This window comes from Lonchura striata, chromosome 4 (genome assembly GCF_050655825.1).
Source record: "Lonchura striata isolate lonStrDom1 chromosome 4, ASM5065582v1, whole genome shotgun sequence".
In the NCBI taxonomy this organism is placed as follows: Eukaryota; Metazoa; Chordata; class Aves; order Passeriformes; family Estrildidae; genus Lonchura; species Lonchura striata.
The window spans coordinates 38885937-38906129 of record NC_140706.1 but is presented as its reverse complement, the minus strand read 5'-3'; the positions used below and the strand labels follow the sequence as shown (position 1 = coordinate 38906129).

The following is a 20193-nucleotide window of genomic DNA, read 5'->3' as shown; positions in this document are numbered from 1 at the left end:
TTTGCGGTCTAGAAGAAACTGATTTATTAATATATGGTGAATGGTTCTTCACACAAGCATTTGCTTTGAACAGACTGGAGTATGCACTGTAAGTAATGTCAGTATCAGAAAATAAGTCTTGCTTTATCCTTTCCTTTCTGTAATGCAGCAAAGACGCCTTATAAATGAGGGCAAAGCGACCCTGCAGATGTGGGTTTATAGTTTTCCCTATCAATCAAATGCATTTGTGTTGCCCTGCAATAGCACTGAATCATTCATGGAGCACTCTGTTACTTTCCATTTGTGGGTTAACCCGCTGGGACCGCATAAAGTGACGAGGCGGTGCGGCAAACGCGAGCCCGGATTCCCGCAGCGTTTTTCTCGCAGCTGGTTGATCACAACAGCTTGAGCGGCTTTCCCCCGCATCCTGCGGCCGCGGCGCCCGCCCTCCGCGGGAGCGCTCGGGACGCGGATCGGGGCGGAGCGGCCGGTCGCGCCCCGCCCCGCCCGCCGCCCCCCGGCTCCCTCCCGCTCCCTCCCGCTCCCTGCTTCCCTCGCTGCTTCCCTCCGTACCGCTGGTGCCGCCGGCGCTGGCGGAGCAGCAGGCGGGCGGGATGGCGGCGCGGGTGCTGCTGCTGGCGCTGTGCGCGGTGCTCGCTGCCTGCCGGGCCGCGGCAGAGCCGGCGGCGGGGGCCGCCAGCCGGCGGCGGCGGCTGAGCGCCGAGGAGGGCATCTCCTTCGAGTACCACCGCTACGCCGAGCTGCGGGAGGCGCTGGTGGCCGTGTGGCTGCAGTGCCCCGCCATCAGCAGGATCTACACGGTGGGGCGCAGCGCCGAGGGCCGGGAGCTCCTGGTCATCGAGATCTCGGACCGGCCCGGCGAGCACGAGCCCGGTAAGGGGGCGCCGCCGCACCTGAGCGCAGGTACCGGCGGCGGGCGCGGCCCCGGGGCGCTCGCTGCGGCACCGGTGCCAGCCACCGTCCGCGCCCGGCGCGCAGCGGCTCTGAGCCGCTGCATTTAGCGCCCGGTGCCGCAAGACACGCCTGGGCTCCCCATGAAATACCCGGAGCGGGCTCGCCGGCAGGGCGGGCGCTGGCCGCCCTTCCCCGCACGAAGCGCAGCGCCCGGGGAGCGGCGAGTCCCGGCCGGGCTGTCCCCGGGACGTGTCACCCACCGCGGCACGCTGCGCCCGCCGGCACGGGTGCCTCGGGCTACGTGCTTGCGCGTACTTAGAGTTTGGGACACCTTCAGAAAAGGGAATTTGATTGATGCCGTGCGATTTATTGCAACTAGGATTGTCTCGATTTCATTGTTTCTGCTTTTAGAATGGATAGTGTCGCTAATGTCAGTATGTGGAAGGGCTTATCCGTGAGAGCTGCTCGGTACCTTTGGCCCAGCCATCAGCCTTCTGCAGTCACGTCCTCACATTTCCTTCTCTGGGTTACAGCACAGGTCTGGAAGTCCGTGACTTTTAGGTGGAGGTGTGGCTTCTGTGGCTCCCTGGGGATTTGGCAAATGCAATTAGTGCTTAATATTCTGCTTTATGGCCTGAATATAACCTTGCTTTGTGTCCTCAAGAGACTTAATTTTGGGGCTACAGATAGAACTTAGAGGTTATAGGATACTGGACATAGGGGGATGTAAGAGGAAGGCAGGGTAAGAAAGCATTGTCTTGGAATGAAAAATGTAGGGAATGCAGTGAAATTTGAATAATTTCTTTGTGGTGTGTTGCCATCTTGATAAGAGGGGATGAGGATCCCGAAGCTAAGAATGAATCTATTGCCATTGTGTAATTCGCACACTAGAGTAATAACAGTAATTCTGGGATTTTGTGTTGCTGCCAGGGAATAGCCACTATAGCTCATTGATGTGACTGTTGTGTCAAGACAGCTGAAAAGGACAAAAAGAGCAGCACACTGTGCAGCTGAGATGGAGCTATGCCTCTTCCTGGAGACACACTTCTCTTGGTGTCAGTGATGTGAGAAAGGGCCTGTCATTGAGCCCAAGCTAAAGGGAATACAGCAGTATATGAATAACAAACTACAAAAAATAAAAATTCCTATGGATTGCATCCACATACAAGCTATAGAGAGTGCCAAGCATTTTCTGGAACATGCTCGGGCACCTTACTAAGGGAGCCCTATAGACAAAAATGCCACATGTTGCAATGTCCAAATCACATGTCAGGGAATGTGATGAGGCCTGGCAGTCTTTAGTGGTGGATGCTGAAAATGCTGGTTTTTTGAAGGGGATTAACCAGAGTATGAACCACAGCAAATTCATTGTTTTATTTCAATCCTCACTTTCATTCTATGAGGTTCTGAACATTTTGCAAAAAGTGGGGGACTACTCCTCTCTGTAATAGTGCATGGGAAAAACTCGGGATCTTCTTGGGAAGGGTAGCAAGACAGACCTCATGCATAGTTACCCTTGCCCTCCTTAGAAATAACTGTGAAAGCTTTGATACCACCCTTGCTGCTTTATTACAGAGCCTAAGCACCTATATATTGTGCCAATGGTTGCATTAGAGGTGTTTTCTTCTTAAAAATGTGACCTTTCTTCTACTGTGTAGTAAAAGGCAGCACTGTTTATTTTTCTATGGGAGCTTTTTTAGCTGTGCAGTAAGAAAAGTGGAGCCTTGTATTAGCCTTGGCAGGAAATGTGAGGCTGATTCTGCTCATACCTGAAGGGGGAACCCTGCTCACTCTGAGCGTCCATGCTTGATCGGGGCAAAAACCTATTATTATTAAAAAATGATGGAATCAAAGACACACATATACAAGCACATAGTTACTTTTCATTTTTCCCAGACAGCCAAAAAGTTGTACGTTTTGAACATAATCTCTTCCTGCAGGACATCCTGAGTGTCACAGGATTTAATTTTTATATATAGGGAAGTATTAACAAAATATATACTGTCGTTTATAGATTTATAGTCTATAGAAAGCTCATACTTCTAGAAGGCTGATGAGGATAGAAGGATGATACCTGAATCATCTAGTGAACAGCTGTGAAACAAAAAGTTTGTGTTCCCTTAGTGAGCAAGTTGATGACAAAACAGATTAGGAAAGTGTCAGCAGAGCATCAGTAAAGACTCTTTGTACTGAGTAAAGAGGCTTTGTTCTGAGTAAATCAAATACTGCATATACATGCAACCATTGCATAATCACATATATTGCATGGTTGTGTAGCCTTGTGTGAATGCATTTGATCGTATGCAAGCATATAAATCAACTTCAATTTTTGAGCATCAGCTATTTTTTAAAATTAATTTGTAAAATATGTGCAATGTTTGAAAAAAAAATACTTGAGAGAAATAGAAAGACTTCAGAAATGTGCTTTAGACCTCCAAGGCAACTGGAAAAAATCCTCAGTGAATGAAGAAACTGGAACAAATCATAAAGGCCTTATTTTTTCCTGGGGTAAATATTCATTAGGAGGGGTTTTTTTTTGAAGTCCTGATACTGCGTTGGAAATCAGAATGACTTCACATGAGCCAGTGTGGTTTCTTGCACAGTCATACCACTTGTCTTTGTGACTCTTGGAGACCTGAATTAGTCACTTGCACACTGTGAGCTGAGCCTTCACTGAGCTCTTCCTGGGGACACGATAAATGCCAGAAGCATGAGACTGCCTGAAGTTTCTGCTGCTACATTAAACACGTAGAGAATGTGCTGCCTTCCTGCAAGGTTGAACACCACACTACCTGTGCTTCAATTGTGCTTCATGCCAAACAGTGTTTGGACTAATATCTGTAGTTTTGTGCATTTTGTTGTGATTTTTTAAAAATATTTGTTTGGGCATTTATTGTGGCAACAATTTCTCTAGGCTGATACTACATTTGTGTGGGAGATTAGAGCCTGCAATCACTGATGGAAAAGAAGCTCTTGTATAAGGAAAAGCACAATCTGGAGATGAAGGTATTTGAACTTGATAAAGTTTTATACCAAAGCAGAAAACATCACATTGAGTCACTGAGGACAAGGCAGTGAAGGCAGAGAAGACTTTAATGAGACTGTGTCAGTGCTTACATGTAGAAGATGTTGCGTGAACATAGACTGGAAGCAACCAAAATATTTTGAAGTAGCTGTGATTACATGAGGAAATACTGTTTTGTCCCTGTGCTCACCAAAAATTGACAAAGTTGACAGAAGCCTGTGGATGGCAATGTCAGATAAAATGAGGAGAAAGAAGTTGTGGGAAGTTCACGGTGGACCAGAGGAAAACAGGACATTTGATGGTAAAGCACAGATTTATTTTTGTTTTTTCTGGGACAATACTTTGCCTTCGTTCACATGCAGGAGAATACTGACTACTCCTGAGAGAGGAAATAGGCTCTTGCTGTGGATGTCTGATGTTCTGTTGAACAGAGTGTTAATGATTTTATTGTTCATCCTTTTCCCCACAAGCATCTTTAAAAATACTTCAAATAGAAGGAAACTACTAATAATTTGTAGTGGAGTGAGACAACAGATTTTCTATAAAATGACATAGTTTGCCATTTCAAACAACAAGGCATCATGAAGTGGTGAGGCAGGAGCACACCGAGTGTGAGTTCAGCAGTGCAGCTGTAACTTGGAACATTCACAGGGCCCTGTGGGTGTGACTTCAGTCAATTTTATGAGGTGCAGCTCAGCTACAATAATCCTTGGACCCATCACTTTATCAAAGACTCCACTTGGCAGGGTGAGGAAATGAGCTGGGTCAGTCACTGCTGGCACTGAGCCTAAATAAGCTTCTAGGCTTCCCAAATGGCAGCTTCTGTACTAGCCCCTCCAAAGCCCCAGATGTGAGGCTCTCAGTTTTTGCACACCCCAGCCATGCAGTGCTAGAACCATTTCCTCCTGCAAAAAAATAATTAGAGGGTGACTAAGAGAGAAGTGAAAATCGTGGCTCTGCATTGATGAATGAAGAAATCCAAGATCTGACTGCTAATACAAACAGGTTTTTATTCTGTTGGTCAAGTGCTCCTGTATTCAGCTGTGGCACCAGCCATGCAAACTGGTGCTTTCAGTGGTAAGAATTAGCAATAAGTAAAGCTGATGAATTTACAAGGAGAAAAATTGTTTCTCATAATATCTTCATCACTCTTGGACTAAACCCATTTAAAAATATTTCTTGATTTATTGTAATCTAAATAACTGCAGCCATTTAAGAGAACCATGAGCAAGTGCTGCTCTTTTTCAAAAGAGAGAGCAGGAAGAAGAAGGAGCTGCTGAGGTTTCAGGCCAGCATGAGCAGGAATCAGCTGTGCTGCTGTAGGTGGCAGCCAGAGTGGGATGTCACCATTGGATGTCACCTGTGGGTCTTATGGGCTGTCCTGCTTCAGATGAGTGGGTGCAGTGCTGGGGTTGGTGGCAGGGTGCTGTATCCCTGGTGATGTCAGAAAGCACACAGCTCGTCTCTTGGTTATGGAGTTGTCATCAGACACAGCTGTTCTGACCTCATTATCTACAGTTAATTGCACTTGATTTTCTGAATCTTTCTTTTCCTTGTGCCCCAAATCAGCACATAAAAATCTTATGAGTTCTTTGATTGGACCTGTTGGTTTCCCATATTTGAAAAGCGTTACTACAAATATTGCACATGGCAAGAGCTTGTTATTAAATCTAGATATTAGAGAGCAAGCCCAATTTGTGCTCGAGGTTTAAGCAAACGCCAGTTTTTATCAAGGCCCACTCATGTAGTGTTCCCTTTTTCAAGGGAGATGTTGAAGGGTACAGGGCTGGTTGCTCGTAAATGTGTGTGCTCTTGGTTCATACTCACCCAGCTGCACTGCATAAAGGTAGGGGCTGTAAATAGGTCGGTGTCAGCAGAGCAGTTTGTATCGGGAATACAGGAGATGCTGTGCTGTGTTCTCATCCTTTCTGTCAGCTGTGGTTCAGCTGCTCTCCTGGCTTAGGTTTGCAATCCTCTTTAAAGGTGAGCTGCTGCCTGGGCACCTACAGCACCAGATGAGCAGGAGCAGGGCAGCTGCTCGTGTCTCCATAGGGATGGATAGAAAATGCAGAGTAAAACATGGTTGAACTTACCTCTCATGTACCCTTCTGCAGTTGGAATTTTCTTTCCTTTATGCCTCAGGGAACAGATTATTTCAGAGCTTGTGAGGATGTTCTGGCTTTCTCATCAAAAACTGTCAGGGATATGCTACTGACTCGCCTGCTGGGAGTGCAGATCTGGGGCGGGCTGTACCTCCTGCGTTCTACAGAAGGCTGAGAAGCTGTAATTACCTTTCCAGCAAAATCCCTTATGGGTTTTTGTGCCGGTTAGGGTACCCCCTTGAAGTCACCCAGTCAGGATTTGGCCTGGGGTAGTTTCTGGCAGGATGATTTTAATGCTGCCTGCAATTCAGAGTGTCCTTCACAGACTGTGTAGGTTGTGCAGGACTCGGGAGGGATGTAGAGCAGCATGAAGACAGCTGCATGTATGTGCTCAGTGAATTTTTTTGACTTAGATTCTTCTTCCTTAATTTTATCTTTCTTAAATAATATTTCCTTAATAGTTCTGATTTCATGCTATCTCAGTTCTCATGTTCAGCTAAAAATAGAGGTGTAGAATACAAAACTAAAAATGTCTCACAGAATTGGTGGGAATCAAGGAGAGGCAGACACGTTTACAGATGACATTGGCAGCTAGTTGTTCATGCCATTCACGTTCCCATTGCAATCCATGGAAATTGCCAGTAGGTGTGGTTGGGCAGCTGTGCTAGGCAGTCTGCAGTGTTCTCCACAGATACAGTGCTCTCACTCCAAATCGCTTCACTGCCTGAGGTATTTAAAGACTTCTCTTTTTGTTAGAACATTTAAAATAGGGTTAATAGAGGCTGTGTGCTACCGGCAGGAGCACAGTGCATCACAGCTACCGCATCTCAGCAGTTTATCTTTTATTTACTGGAATAACATAAATGGTAAACAAGCCGGGGTAAAAAGGTCTGTAATCATTAAGAATAAACATGTCTCTACAGAAGGCAGTTGTTTTACTTTTCAGGCTTAAAATGAGTCTGAGTATGCAGATTATTCAGGGTTTGTTGATCTGACCCCAACTGCTTTTGACAATCCCACTCCTTTTGAAAGAGTTGATTACTTTAATTTCTTTCAAAGAGAAGAGTTGTCATCACCTCCCACACCTTCAGAATGCCTTAACAATTCCCAAAGAAAACAGAAGGGGAGCCTGTTTTGTTGTTGTCTTGGTTTAAAGTGATGTTTTATTAGGGTAACAATAATGCAAACTCCAGAGAATTTGTGAGAAGTCTATAAAGCATGGGTATTTCCCAAGGCATTGTGACATGTATTGTGAAAGCTAGTGAGTTGGTGTTGTGTGATTTATCAAAAGTGACCTCGTTATTAAAGTATTTTAGGATTTTTTTTTCAGGAAAAACTGTTTTTTTGTTTTGTAATTTAGTAATCAATATCTCAAGCCTTTAAATAGCATGGAGGGTGAAAAACACAAGAGAGGTGTTCTGATTTCAGAATAAGCACAAATTTTAGTTGCAACAGTGGAGTTGCTGCTAGACTCAGCTGATCATTTAGTATTAAAACTTGTTTGGAATCGGTTCTGTGTTCATTACATCTAATTTCTGTTTTCAAAGATGGCATGTGATTTAGCAGCCTACATACTGGGCATGCATATTCATGCTGTAATCTCCCTTTTCCTGGGCGGCAGGAGCACCTCTTGGTTAGGCTGCAGGGCTCTCTGAAAGCAGCTGTTTGCTCTACTGACTGTAAGGGGAGCTAACATTGGGCAGGCTTCTGGCTTAGGAACATGTGCAAGAGCTTATAGTTGTCTTATAGGTGAATCCCAGCCTTCATGTATCATCTTCTAACATACCTTGTTGTGCTTTATGTGTTATTTTTGCAAAACATACAGTTTATGTACCCTGTCTGAGCTTTTTTCTGATTAATTTATTTCGTTAAGTCTTCATGCCTATTTTAATTAATGTTCCTCATGAGTTAAAAGAAAAAAACCCAAACCATAATGTCACATATTTTTTTGGTCTACATTTTCTCTTTAAACAAAAGTCTCATGAATGTATTACCATAAAGCCTTGCTAGTTTGTTTTCTTTGTTTTTTTTTTTTTTTCCCTCCAATTGGATTGGAAATTAAAACTGTGAAGAAGACTAGTAACTCAATTGTCTTAAAATTTTGTGGAATCAAAAAAAGTGAAAACCACGGTATGTACTTCAAAGCTTCTCAGTAAGGTAATTGAAATGATTGCTAGGCTTACAAGGAGCAGAATAAAGGGTGCAAACTTCATTTTGAAGTGAGGTGCACATCAAAAGCCAGCATTTAATGAATTCAGTGGGAATGGGATGTTATATATGAAGATTATTTTCTAGTGTGCTGGGGCTAAATGAAGGCATCAAGGGTCTATGTGTTGCTGTCGGACAAGAAATGAGTACACAGAAGCTTGGTAAGTTCAAAAGAGAAAGAGACTCAGTTTTATTCAAACATCTGGTATTTATAGAATTCTAAAGGTGACCATGGATTGGAGGATGGAATTACCACTGCTCTAACCACACTGGTCCAAAGATCAATCAATCATTTCTCTCCACTCACAGAGAAATAGGTAAACCATTTTATTTATACATGAAATTGTGTGGGAACTCTGGCTCTCAAATATGTAACTATTATCAGAAGGCTAAAGAAATTTTATGAGAACTTTAAAACTTTCAAAATAACTATAAATGAAAACACTTTTAAAAATCAGGGCAACATCTGTGTGGTAAAAAGGTTGGAAAAAAAAATCCTTATCGGTAAAACAGTGGCAGAGTAGGCAGGTTTGACCTGCTGTGGGACAGGAAATGGAGCTCTTTTGTCTGCCATCCATCAGCTGGTATCATCTGAGGATGGTGATGTTCTGGGAGTGGGCTAGGAGCTCTGCAGAACAGCAGTGCTGAAACTGAGCTAGTCCCTGCTTCACATGCTGGGGTTTTGGATTTTTGGAACAGAAGTTCTGCCATACCATGAAGAAATGGCTGTACATGGCAAGGTGCAGTAGCTGCCCCTGGCAATGAAGTTGTTGCCTCTCTTGCTGCGAATCCTGAATCATATACCTGTGGCTGGCAGTTCAAAGGCAGTAAATATTTGTTTTTAATTAATTTCCAAAGAGAGATATTTATAACTGCATAAGCTAGTAGCTGCTTCCTGGGAGTTACTCATACTGAATTATGACCAGAACCTCACATCCTTGTTTGCTTGCAAATAAAGTCCCATGGACACAGCTGTTCTTTGCATGGAGCTGCACATAGCCTTGGAGTGTGAGCTGCCTGATTTATGATCACAGATACTGCTCTGGCTGCAGAGCCTGCCCTAAGCAAGAATAGCCTGAATGCCCTTTTGAGTACTTGTGCTTAGGTATGGACTTGCCTTAAAGCCAAATGAAAAGAGTTGTTTGATCAAGGGAAACATCAGACTGGCCAAAGTTTATTGAACTGTTCTCTTGGCATTCTTGCTAGTCTGCTGATATGGTAGGTGTCTAGAAATTATGGCCCAGACATTTACCATATTAGTTCTCCAAACAAAAGAGAAATCATACAGTAATGTGAAATATAACTAAGAGTTCAAAGATACAAAGAAAGTGGAAGGACAGTGAAACATTTCAAAGGTTAAAACTTTCTGCATAGTTGTGTTTCCCGTACCATCATATTAGAGATACCTGGATAATACATGTGAATTACCACATGCTTGTCTCCTGACATTTTTGGCTGCAAAACATTCATTTGAATTCTATTTTTGTGTCCCTCAAACTCAGCATAACTGCCTTGTTTCACGTTGTTGTCCTTCAGTGTTATGAGTGGTGCATTCCTTGCACATTGATCATTCAAAATGAAACTTTTCTTCCTGTGCTAAACAAAATGTTTTGCGGTTTTGGGAACATTTTGGCTTATTGTACAAAAGCACAGTTCTAGAACTATAAGCAAAATTGGGGTCAGTCTAAGACATAAATAGACACTTCTTACACACCTGAAAAATGGTACTTCAAAGGAAGCCTTGTGACTGTGGTAAGCTGCCTCTCCATGTCAGATCTGCACTTGATAAGACCTAGACCCTGCTTAAATTTTTCCTGCTGAACATCCACAAATCAAGCTGAAGTCAGTAGGAGCTATTAATCTGAATTTAAGAAGGAGGCTTATTAAATCCTGATACCAATGAATCCTAAATGTTTAAGCCAACTTGCATGTGTACCCTAAAAAAAGAAAGCTAAATATGACTTTAATTTTGTAATAGCCTGTACTTAAGGAACGAGTGGTCCAAGTTTAGGCTGCTCTTGATGAAATGTCTTCCTTCTCTTTGGTGACATCTGTACATAGAGGGATGGAGAGGAAGAAAAGATGTGGGGTTGGGAGCTGGGCTTTCACATGCTTAAATTTTAAACATTGTCATTATAAGAAGATGTTTCACAGAGAGGAAAATCTACTTTGTGGTAAAGGATAGCTGGCTGCTTTTCTGCCTCTGATGGGAATTTTTTGTGGTTTTGGGTAAGAGCATCCTCTCCCTGTGACTCAGGTTCTCCTCTCCATGCCTAGGTTCTCAGCTTCCGTGCTAGGTTTACGTGGGGCTGTGCCATGTACCTGGTGTAGAGGTACTTGAGAGAGAGCATGTGGTTCAGCATTTGATCTGCCTTTAAAACAGGCAGTTCCTACCTGCTTCCTGTCAGATTTTTCCTAGTAGCAAGTAGCCCCAATATCTGTGTTGACTTAGCTATGCTAATGGACATATGGTGAGGAGTTGTCAAGAGTTTCTCTCCCTATTTTCCTGCTGCAGATCCACAGTGTTTTGTTTTGTTTAAAAATCTGTCTTCATAGCAGATAAATATAAAGGAGGAACCAATTCCTTTTCTTCTGGTGCTGATAGGGAGAGTCACAACAGAGACATCAATATTTGCAAGGTTTCCACATGTTGCAGATAAGGGAACAAATCTATAGTCAAAATAAATATTGCTAACCTTCAGTGAAAATGTTTCAGTACAAATCTTTAGTGGAAAAGCCTATAAATAAACAGAGACACAGGAATATCTGTTCCTTGATACTCCATGAAGCAGCTGATAAAAATAAAATCTGTATTATAACAGTAGCCAATACAAGATGAAAAAGTACCTGACAATGGAACACCTCCTGAATAGAGAAGTTTAGGAGCCATGAAGCTCATCTGACTTGAAAATTGAAGAACTGTCTGAAATAGATGTTGCCATGGAGACAGATAGGATTAGCAGCCTGAGACTGATTTCATTGGTCTGCTGCTAGCACAAGTTGCTTGTTTGAGTAGCATTAATATGTTGTCTCATGCTGCTTTATATGCTGAGACCATCTGGCATTAGTGGTATTTAAAGGTGCAGTTCTGTTACGGAAGCAGTTGGCCAACACGGTTTTATTTATGTTTTTAAGACAAGCTAAAAGAGTTACAGGGTCTTTGAAAAGCTGTCTTGTGCACAAAAATATTCTGAGAAATCACAGCTCGTACAGAAATGAAGTGGGGCTTTGGGAAGCAGCACGAGGAATTTCAGAAGTTTGCTTTATACTCAGTCAGCACATATTTGAAATACTCTCTGCACAAACACACACTTCTGCATGTTTCTTCAGGTGTGAATGTGAAGGCAGCCACGTTTTTCAAAAATAAGCCTTTTCACTGCAAAGCTGCTTGGGAACTACAGCTCCACCACCTTGAACCAACACAAGATCATATTGTGTATTAAGGAAAAGTATGTTGTAATGTTGCACTGTTAAATGAAGAAATTAAGGTCTAACCAAACAGAGTCCCTTTAGCTTACTTCAGACTGTGATTTCAAGAAAAAAGTATTTTCTTTTAGTTTGGCTATATGCCTTCAAAAATGTATTTTTTAGCAAGGGATTTGATAAGAAAGTTTGTAGTGACTAAGATAAACCTTCTCTTTGATCTATTTATATCAATGAGTCTTCATCTGCTGTCCTTAATACCACTCTGGAGTGGGAGTTATCTTCCAAAGTAGCTTATATGACAGTGCTGACGTGCCTCAGATGCTTATAAATTTTCACTGGTTTGTTCTTTGATAATCATCATTGTGATACTTAATTATTCCTAGGACTTTTTCCCCAGGCAGAGATGAATGGTTAGAGTGACCGAATAAGAGTCAGGAAATATTCCTATCTGAGTTTGAGTTCCAGTGTGGAGGTTTTTCTGCAGGCTGGGCATGGTAAGGAAAGTGGCTAGAAGGAAAACTAGCTGGAGGTTTTGTTCTCCTGGATAGACTTAAAACTGGATGGAATTTGAAGTAAAACCTTGATAATTATCCCTAAGCTTGACAGGCATTTTTACATTTATATTACACTTTTAGAGCTTACTGATGTTCTGGAAATACTGATGCATTTCTAGCAGTGTTCTGCAGCAGTGTAACATTTGTCCTCAGGTATTGATGTGATTGATATTTCTTGGATATTAGAGTGAAGTGTGTAGTACGATAATAAAATGAAACAAGGGCATGGGGTCTGTTCTACAAATCTTTAGGTTTTAAGCTTTTATTCTGAAGCTCTGACTTTGCTGCCAAAACGAATTCTTCATATAATTTTGCTTCAAGTGCAGGACCCAAGAAATACATAGCTGTGGATGTCCTTACTCCTTGAAATAGCTTTAGAGTGATTATGTTTGGTGCTTAATGTTTTTACAGCTTCGTTCTGTTTTAACGAAATGAATATAGGGCACAGGAAGAAAGCCAAATAACTTGTATTCCCAGTCCATTCCCAACCCCTAGTTCCTAGTTTGCGAGTCAGTCTGCTCCCTGTTTGCTCGTTTTTAATGCTGTCATTCAGCTGTGTCTGAAACAAAGCTTGGGTGCAGTTTTGGGTGTCAGTTCACCCGAAGACCCACCTGATGGTGATGCAGATGTTACTGCCACAGAGCTGTTTGCTGCTGTTACCCCTGAGCAGCCTTCCAGCATTACCTTGGTATGTCTCGTAGCCTCCCATGCATCTTCTTATTCCCACAACACACCCCACTTCCACAGTGTGCAAAAGTATTAAAATCACCCTGGGAGGCTGTGACGCTACCCCTGCATGACTGTGGGCCCTTTGCTCTAGCTGAACCCACAAGTAAATACTTCCTAAAGACCCTGTGGGGCCAGGAGTAGCCTTCTCCACCTGTGGGGGAGGATCAGGAGGGAGCCTGGCCGGAGGAGCTGGGGTGTAACCACTCACACTGCTTGGTCTTCTGGGTGCTTGTTAGTTTTCTCTTTTATTATTCGTACTTAAAAACTTAATTTCTGAAGCTGCTAATTTTGGCCAGATGCTACTTCATTCTTTCACATTATTTCATTTGTTTCAGTTCTTCAGATACTGACATTTTACATACCAGTATTTATAGACTAGGAATGAACTTTTGTTTTTTTCTCCATTCCATTCATTTCCAGGGATGGAATGCTGCTTCAATTCTTGCTGCATTTCCATAGCATTTAAATGAGCTGACTACAGCCGATTAAGCTATTCACTGAATATTTCAGTGTGAGAAAAGGTGATAGAATTGAGAAACAATAGCATCTGAAATAGCACCAGTTGTGCTACATAACATTCTGCTGAGTTGCAAAGTCTGGTGACTTGACTGTCTGAAATTGAAATAGTTGCAACGAGGCTTTCTTGTCTGGAGTGTCCAACAAAGTTCTTTAAATTTACTATTAATGTGAAGTGGAATGAACACATATTAATGTACAGTAATTTTTTGTGATATATTTTACCAGTAGCCCTGAAAACTAATGTTATGGAAATGTGCTTTTGAAGCAACCAGCCATAGCTGGCTAATGATACATTGTTCTCAAAATACCACTGCAATAGCACTGTAGATACAATAGATTTATTTTAATAATAGATTTTCTATATTCAGTGGATTACTAAAATATTATTCCATATGATGGGGGAAATTTCAGAAACTTGTAGGTAAAAACAGCTAAATTATCAGAAGGTGGAATGTGTCCTGTATGAAGAATCAATAAAAGGCTCCAAAAATGCTTTGCTTAAATATAAACAGAGCTGTTATTAATTTCATACTTCTTGAGGTTTGTCCCAGGAAAATTACACCTTTGGATATCATTCCAGTGCAGCTCCTGTAATCCCAGTGAGGTCACAATATGAGATCAATCTGGAGTGCTCAGTTATTTGATCTGAAGACTAGAAGAAGATTTAGTGCCCGTGTATACCTCTGACTTCCCTCTTGGAGTTGCAGAGAGTATTTGTTGTGCCCTCTGGGACCTTGGGGCAACAGGGCTTGCACAGCTTGTGGCAACCTGTAGGGAGTCATTTGGTATCTGAGTTGGCCAGACACCACAGAAACTGTCTGGGACAGTCCAGTCCAGTCCATTCTTCACTTTCTCTTTCCTAGGAGCTGAAAGGATTAGGATGACCTAAACAAGAACAAAAGAGTTCTTTAGTGTCTTCTCTAATGACTTAGTGGCACTGCCTTCTGCTCATACTCATCCACTCTGTATGGACTTCCTAGCACTGAATATAGTGTCTCTATGGGTTCCTTATTCACTTGGTATCAAAATTTACTTTATGTAGCTTTAAATATAAATTACAAATCTCATGTTAGTTTTATTTTCTTTTTTCCAAGATAAAACAGATTGATGTGAGGCAGGACATTGAGCATCATGCTACTAACTAGAGCCAGGAAGAGAGCTGCATGTTGCAAGGGAAAAGTGATCATCTACAGCTGAACAAATTAAAATTTACTTATTGTCAGTGCCTGCATCTGGGAGCACATCCCACATTATTTGTATTAAATATATGCACATTGAGCTAGATGGATTGTACCCTATTGCTAGTATAAAAAATATAGGTTGAAACCTCTGCAAGCCTACAGTTATGATTTAGACTCATTGCACCCTAGAAAGTGAGGAATTATGTATATTTTTCTCTACAAAGATTCATTTAAAACATTTTTACTTCCTTTCTTTTTGCCGTTATTTCCATCCTTTTTACCCTTTTTTTTAGTCACCACAACTGCATTTTAAAAGCAGGCTGTCACAAGTACAGGAAGGGTGAAATAGAGGCGAGGAAACAGAGAAGACTAAAAAAATGTGGTTTTGTTACAGATTCTATGGACATTCTGTTTTCTCCAGCCTTAAAGGCTTCATTATAGGGTGTATCAAGATTGGACTGTCTAGAAGTAAGCTGTAGTTGTAATGTACAATAAGAACATGGCACATTAGTCAGCAATCTGTTTATAGCATTGTGGTTTAGTGCAGAAACTCTTTCTGGAGGAGATTCTCCAGCAGAATCTCAGGAAAATGGAAGCAGCTGCGGCTGTAAAAGGAAATGTACATTAAAAAGGCCAGGGAGAAACCACAGATAGAGATCCTCCTCTGTTATTTATAGCTGTATCATTAAATGTCCCTTTCAAAGCTTTGAACAGAGATAGAAATCACATTTACATTTAGATACATAAAAGGAATACACAAATGATGACATCAGTGGTTCAGCAGATGGCGAGATTTTGCTGCAGTCTCTTATGAACTGGGATCTGTCATTGCAGTTATTGTCCAAATAGAAACCTCTGAGCAAAAGAGCATGGGATTACAAGAGGTAGTAAGTGTACAGGGACTGTAAGTGTACCTAGTGTCTAGGAATAGAAGCAAGAAAAAAAATTGTAATAATTTCACCATTCAAAAAACAGGACTGTGTATCAAACTCTTCCCTGTGATTGCTTTAGGTTAGAAATAAGTCCAATTCAGTTCAGACATCCTGCTTTTCTTTTATTTTCCCTTTGGTTACCCTTGTTACTCTTTGTTGTTAAAAAATACATTGGAGGTAATGAGAATAATTTCTCTTTGTGTTTACTTGGCAAATTGGGTAGACCTTGTTTAATTTTTGAAGCAGTTTATAAGACATGCATAAGTGCATTTCAAGAAATGTATGTCAAGAATTGAGTCTTCCACCTTTCCCATTAATGGGTTCACAGTGTATCTTCCAGGAAAGCAGTTAAAATTATAAAGCAGGAAAATCTATATGGAATTTATTTCTGCATGCAGTGAAGTCAGTTGAAGCTTTGACAGTGACATCAAGGGGTCCAGAGTTTGATATATTGCTTAAACTACTAAGTACTGTAAAAGCAAGACTCAGGGGTGAGCTTGAGTCTTCATAAGCCATTAATAATAATATGAAATAACATACTGTGAATTAAAATCATGTGATTGTGTGTACATTGTGAGGTACATAAATTATGACATTTTGCTTTTACTGATGTTATTAGCAAATCTTTAATGATCTTCAGCATGTCCATTTGCTTGGTTATCCCTAGTAGCAATTACAATTTCAGACTACTTCAAAAGACCAGGCCTTTTTGCTAAGTTCTTGGGGAGGTCAAAAAACTCCCAACTGAAAACCAAACACCAAAATCAAATGAGAAACTCCTTCCAAACTGCTTTTGATTTTTAAAGCTTTGAAAAGCAAAAATGTATTTTTAAAATTTCTTTGGATATTGTTCTGTGGAAAATTACCAAAATGGAAAAGAGGAAAAATATCCATCTAAAAAACATGACAGTCTTGGTAGTTTAAAAAAATAATAATTTTTTTGACTTACGAATTGTCAAAAATCAAAAGTCTGCTCTGCCTTGTGTTTGTATTCCTTGTTTTCCTGGTTCAGTCAAGATGCTGTGGAGTGGTCTTTCCTGCAATTCTTCAGTGGCAATATTTCACTTGAAAAAAAAATTTTTTTTCCTCTAATATGGTTTGATTAAATAAGTTGTAACAAAAATGAATAAATTAATAAAATGATCCAATTATGAATCAGTTTGAAACGTGAAGGTATAGTTGAAATTCAAGTCTCGGTTTGCCATTGAAATTCACCAATTGTTTACTGGGTCTTTTCAGGTGGGTTCCTGGCTTATATTGACCCATTTTTCTAAACTTGAAGCATTATTACATGCTGTAGAAAAATATATTTTGAAATTTTTATCGACTATAAGAAAGTTACAGTGCACTCAGGGAAGGTTTCTCAGGCCAGCCTGTTTGCTTGACGTGCAGGAGTGGGGTCAGTGTCTGTGACGCTGTGGACACAGTGATCCTGTCCCAGCAGAGGATCAAGGCAAACCAGAATACCATTGGTAGGTGGCCAAATGAAAGATACCCCAGAAAACAGTGTTGCAAATGCTCACTTTAGGCTCAAAAGCTTCAAAGATCTATGCTTAAACTATGTTCAAGTCAAGAGCTTGCTTTGTCTGCTATTCAGTAATTTCAAAGGGGAAAAACATAAATAACTTTAAAAAGGAAGTGGTCTTAGAGAATGGGAACAAAAATACCAAACGTAACTTTCTAAAACTTTCTCATGTATTGAAGGAGTAAGAGCAGATAGGTTAGAGGGATATGGTGCATCTTGAATAACAGTTTCATTTAGTTCTCTGCAAATAGAGAAAAGACATGAAAGAAACTAGCTAATGTTAAAGTCTGTGAAAGTTCTTTAGATAAAAAGAAACAGAATTCTCCCAAGAGTGCTGATGTGTTGCTATGTGAACAATTATAGTGTGGTAGCAGAAAATGTTTACTGAGTGCCCGCTATTCTAGGAAGGATTTTCTGTAGGCTATATCAAAAGAGAAAGAAGTGTTTTGATGCCAGTTAAAAAGATCTGTCTGTTTTGAGATCTTTTCAGTTGTATTTACTCTGAAGAATCATGGCAAGCCTATTTACCAAGACTCAAACAGACTCCGAAATAGCACGAGAGTTAAGATGTTCAAGGAAAGTTTTGTTCTTTTAAATTATTGATATATGGGTAATTATATATGTGGAGGACAAAGTTTTTCAGAAGAGAGAGGCACAAACCCATCCCTTCATAAGGTATCCACTAAATAATTAAAACTGCAGTTGTATCAGAAAGTAGAAATGAAAATATGTTACCAGAACTTTTCCTCTCTGTTAAAAGAGCCTGAGGGTGTTGTAACTGGAGTTTTTGGTGCTTATTTGTAGTGCTAGCCTATGCTTAAAACCTGCATCTTCATCACTGTTGTCACCCACTTAAGTAGGTTAAACTTGTCCACGCTGCTTTCACACCTCCATTGACAAGATCTTCTTGTGCAGTGGGGCTCTTCAAATTGAAAGCTAAAGAAAGGACCAGGTTAAACAACCCACTCATTAAAGGAAACATCACAGGATTTTTAATGAGGACAGATGTGAATGTATTATATCTTTTAATAATCTGGAGGTGGGCAACCTCAGAAAGAAATGATCTTCAACAGTGTGAGATATTCATTCCCAGTAGGATTGGAGGTATTGTAAAATATTTGGTATTCTGTAGAAAGAGGCAAGGAAAGAAACATTCTTTCTTGAAATGATGATGACATTATCATTATTAGGTTTTTCTTAATATTTTTGTGTGAAATAGTGTCTTTAGCTGATATCACAAAAATGAAGTTGATTGTTCTCATTCTTTTTGGTAATACTGTGTTAATAAACTTCTTAAAATGAATTTTTTTCTTCACATTTCCTTAGCAAAATAAATATATATATTTTTAGAGTAGTCAAAATGAATATAACTATTATGATATCTTAAAAAAACATTTTCATTCATCAAGGAACACTTTGGAAATTAGTATAAAGCTTTATTATAATTTTAAAGTTCTTTCTCTGCTCTTTATTTCTTTACAATGTTTTTATGGGGTTTTTTTTGTTTTTTTTTTTAAGTCACAACTCTGGAGGGAAATTCCTGACCTTTTAATTTTTCCCATGGAAATGCTGGACTGTGTTTGACATGTCAACTCATAAAGTTGTCATAATGTCATAATTATGGTTTCAGACCTGTGTCTCTGTGAAATTTCCTCAGGAACCATGAGTCATAATTACATTTCACTGATAAGTGTAGTGCAAAAAATGAATTAAGATGTGTCCTTAGTTAATTATCAGGTGTTAACCATTTTTAGAATTATCAGAAGAGAAAAAACTGGGTAAAGCTCTTCATAATTCTAGTAAAAGTAAAATCACATTATATATTTTTTTTGTATTAATTTGACCTTTGAGAATAATCTGTAGTTGAAATGTAATTTTGATCCATATCATGGACCAAAACATCACTGTTAAGGATATTTTTTACTTAAGTTTATTTCACTTACAAGAAAGATGAATGCTTTGTTCCTGGATAGCAAAATCCACACAGCAGTAGAAGAAATGAGCTGGCTTTTCTATGAAAAGTTATGCAGTGCACTGCTTTTCACTGATCTAACTGACAGTAGAAATTGGTTACAAGATATTTTCCAGAGGTAATGTGATGATGGATATGATGGGAAAATGTAAGAGAGGAAGGTTACAAAATGGCTCAGAGGGAGCACTAATTTTTGAAGCACTGAGCCTGTAGAGGCAGCAGCTAAAATAATGTCACTTTTTGACAAATAAACTGAGTGCATGTCCCAGCACTGTTCCAATGCATGTGATGTTCCATCAATTCCAGTCACTTGAATAAACAGCCCCAGTGTTGTGGTGGGGGCTCTAGGAGGCCAAGCACTGGTTTTACTTCAGTGCTTGTCAGGGCCATAAGGAACATAAATGCAATTACATTAATTTGGCAGTAACCCAGGACACATAGCTGCTGCTGCTGCTTTGGGTGTCCAACAGGTCTCCAGTGAATTGGTGCTATTACTGTGCCAAACTGAGTATTTTTCAGGGTGGATGGACAGAAAGCAAAGGGTAAGGATTGAGCAGTGGTGGGGTCACATGTGGAAAAACTATTCAGAGTGGAATACTTCATCAGAGAGAAAGTAATTAACTGTTTAAACTTAGTAGTGAGGAAATGGTTTAAAAGAAAAAGGTGAAGACATGAAGTAAGGAAACAGCTGTATTAAAAAAAAGCCCATAGGAAAAAAAATCTAGTAGGACTGAAGCTAGAAAATTAAATTAAGAAAAAAAATATGGACAAATCCCAAGGTGCTCATTCTCTTCTTGTTCTTAGTCCAGTGTTAGGTGGTGTTGTCTGTGGCATGAGAAGTCAATGAAGATGTCCCACGTTCTGTCCTTTTTGTCCTTCCTATTGCCAGTGTGGTAGCTCTTTGCAATTTTAGATGATGTGAAAACAGCAGGATGTGTGGGTGGTTGGTCTGGGCTCTTGGTCTGGCAGGATGAATGAATGAAGAAGAAAAGCTGCTTGCCATGGGAACATCCAGGTGTCCCATGCTGCTGATGTGAGCCCAGCACCTGGGGGGCTGGTCTGTGTTCCATCCCCGGGCCCGTGCAGCACTGAGGCACTGCTGTGGGCTGGGAGCTCCACATCTGGC

General features: G+C 40.6%; 1 protein-coding gene across 2 annotated transcripts in view; it reads left to right on the top strand.

The window, feature by feature from the left end:
• The first annotated feature begins 543 nt into the window (after positions 1-543).
• CPE (carboxypeptidase E) overlaps positions 544-20193 on the top strand; it is a 55807-nt gene continuing 36157 nt past the window's right edge. The window contains exon 1 of one of the 2 annotated variants that reach the window (XM_031504723.3): positions 544-873. In XM_031504723.3, coding sequence (XP_031360583.1) covers positions 594-873 — 280 coding nt within the window. In that variant the 5' untranslated portion in view covers positions 544-593. Of the gene's footprint in view, positions 904-20193 lie in introns of both variants that reach the window. The other variant, XM_085578006.1, reaches the window with a different exon arrangement.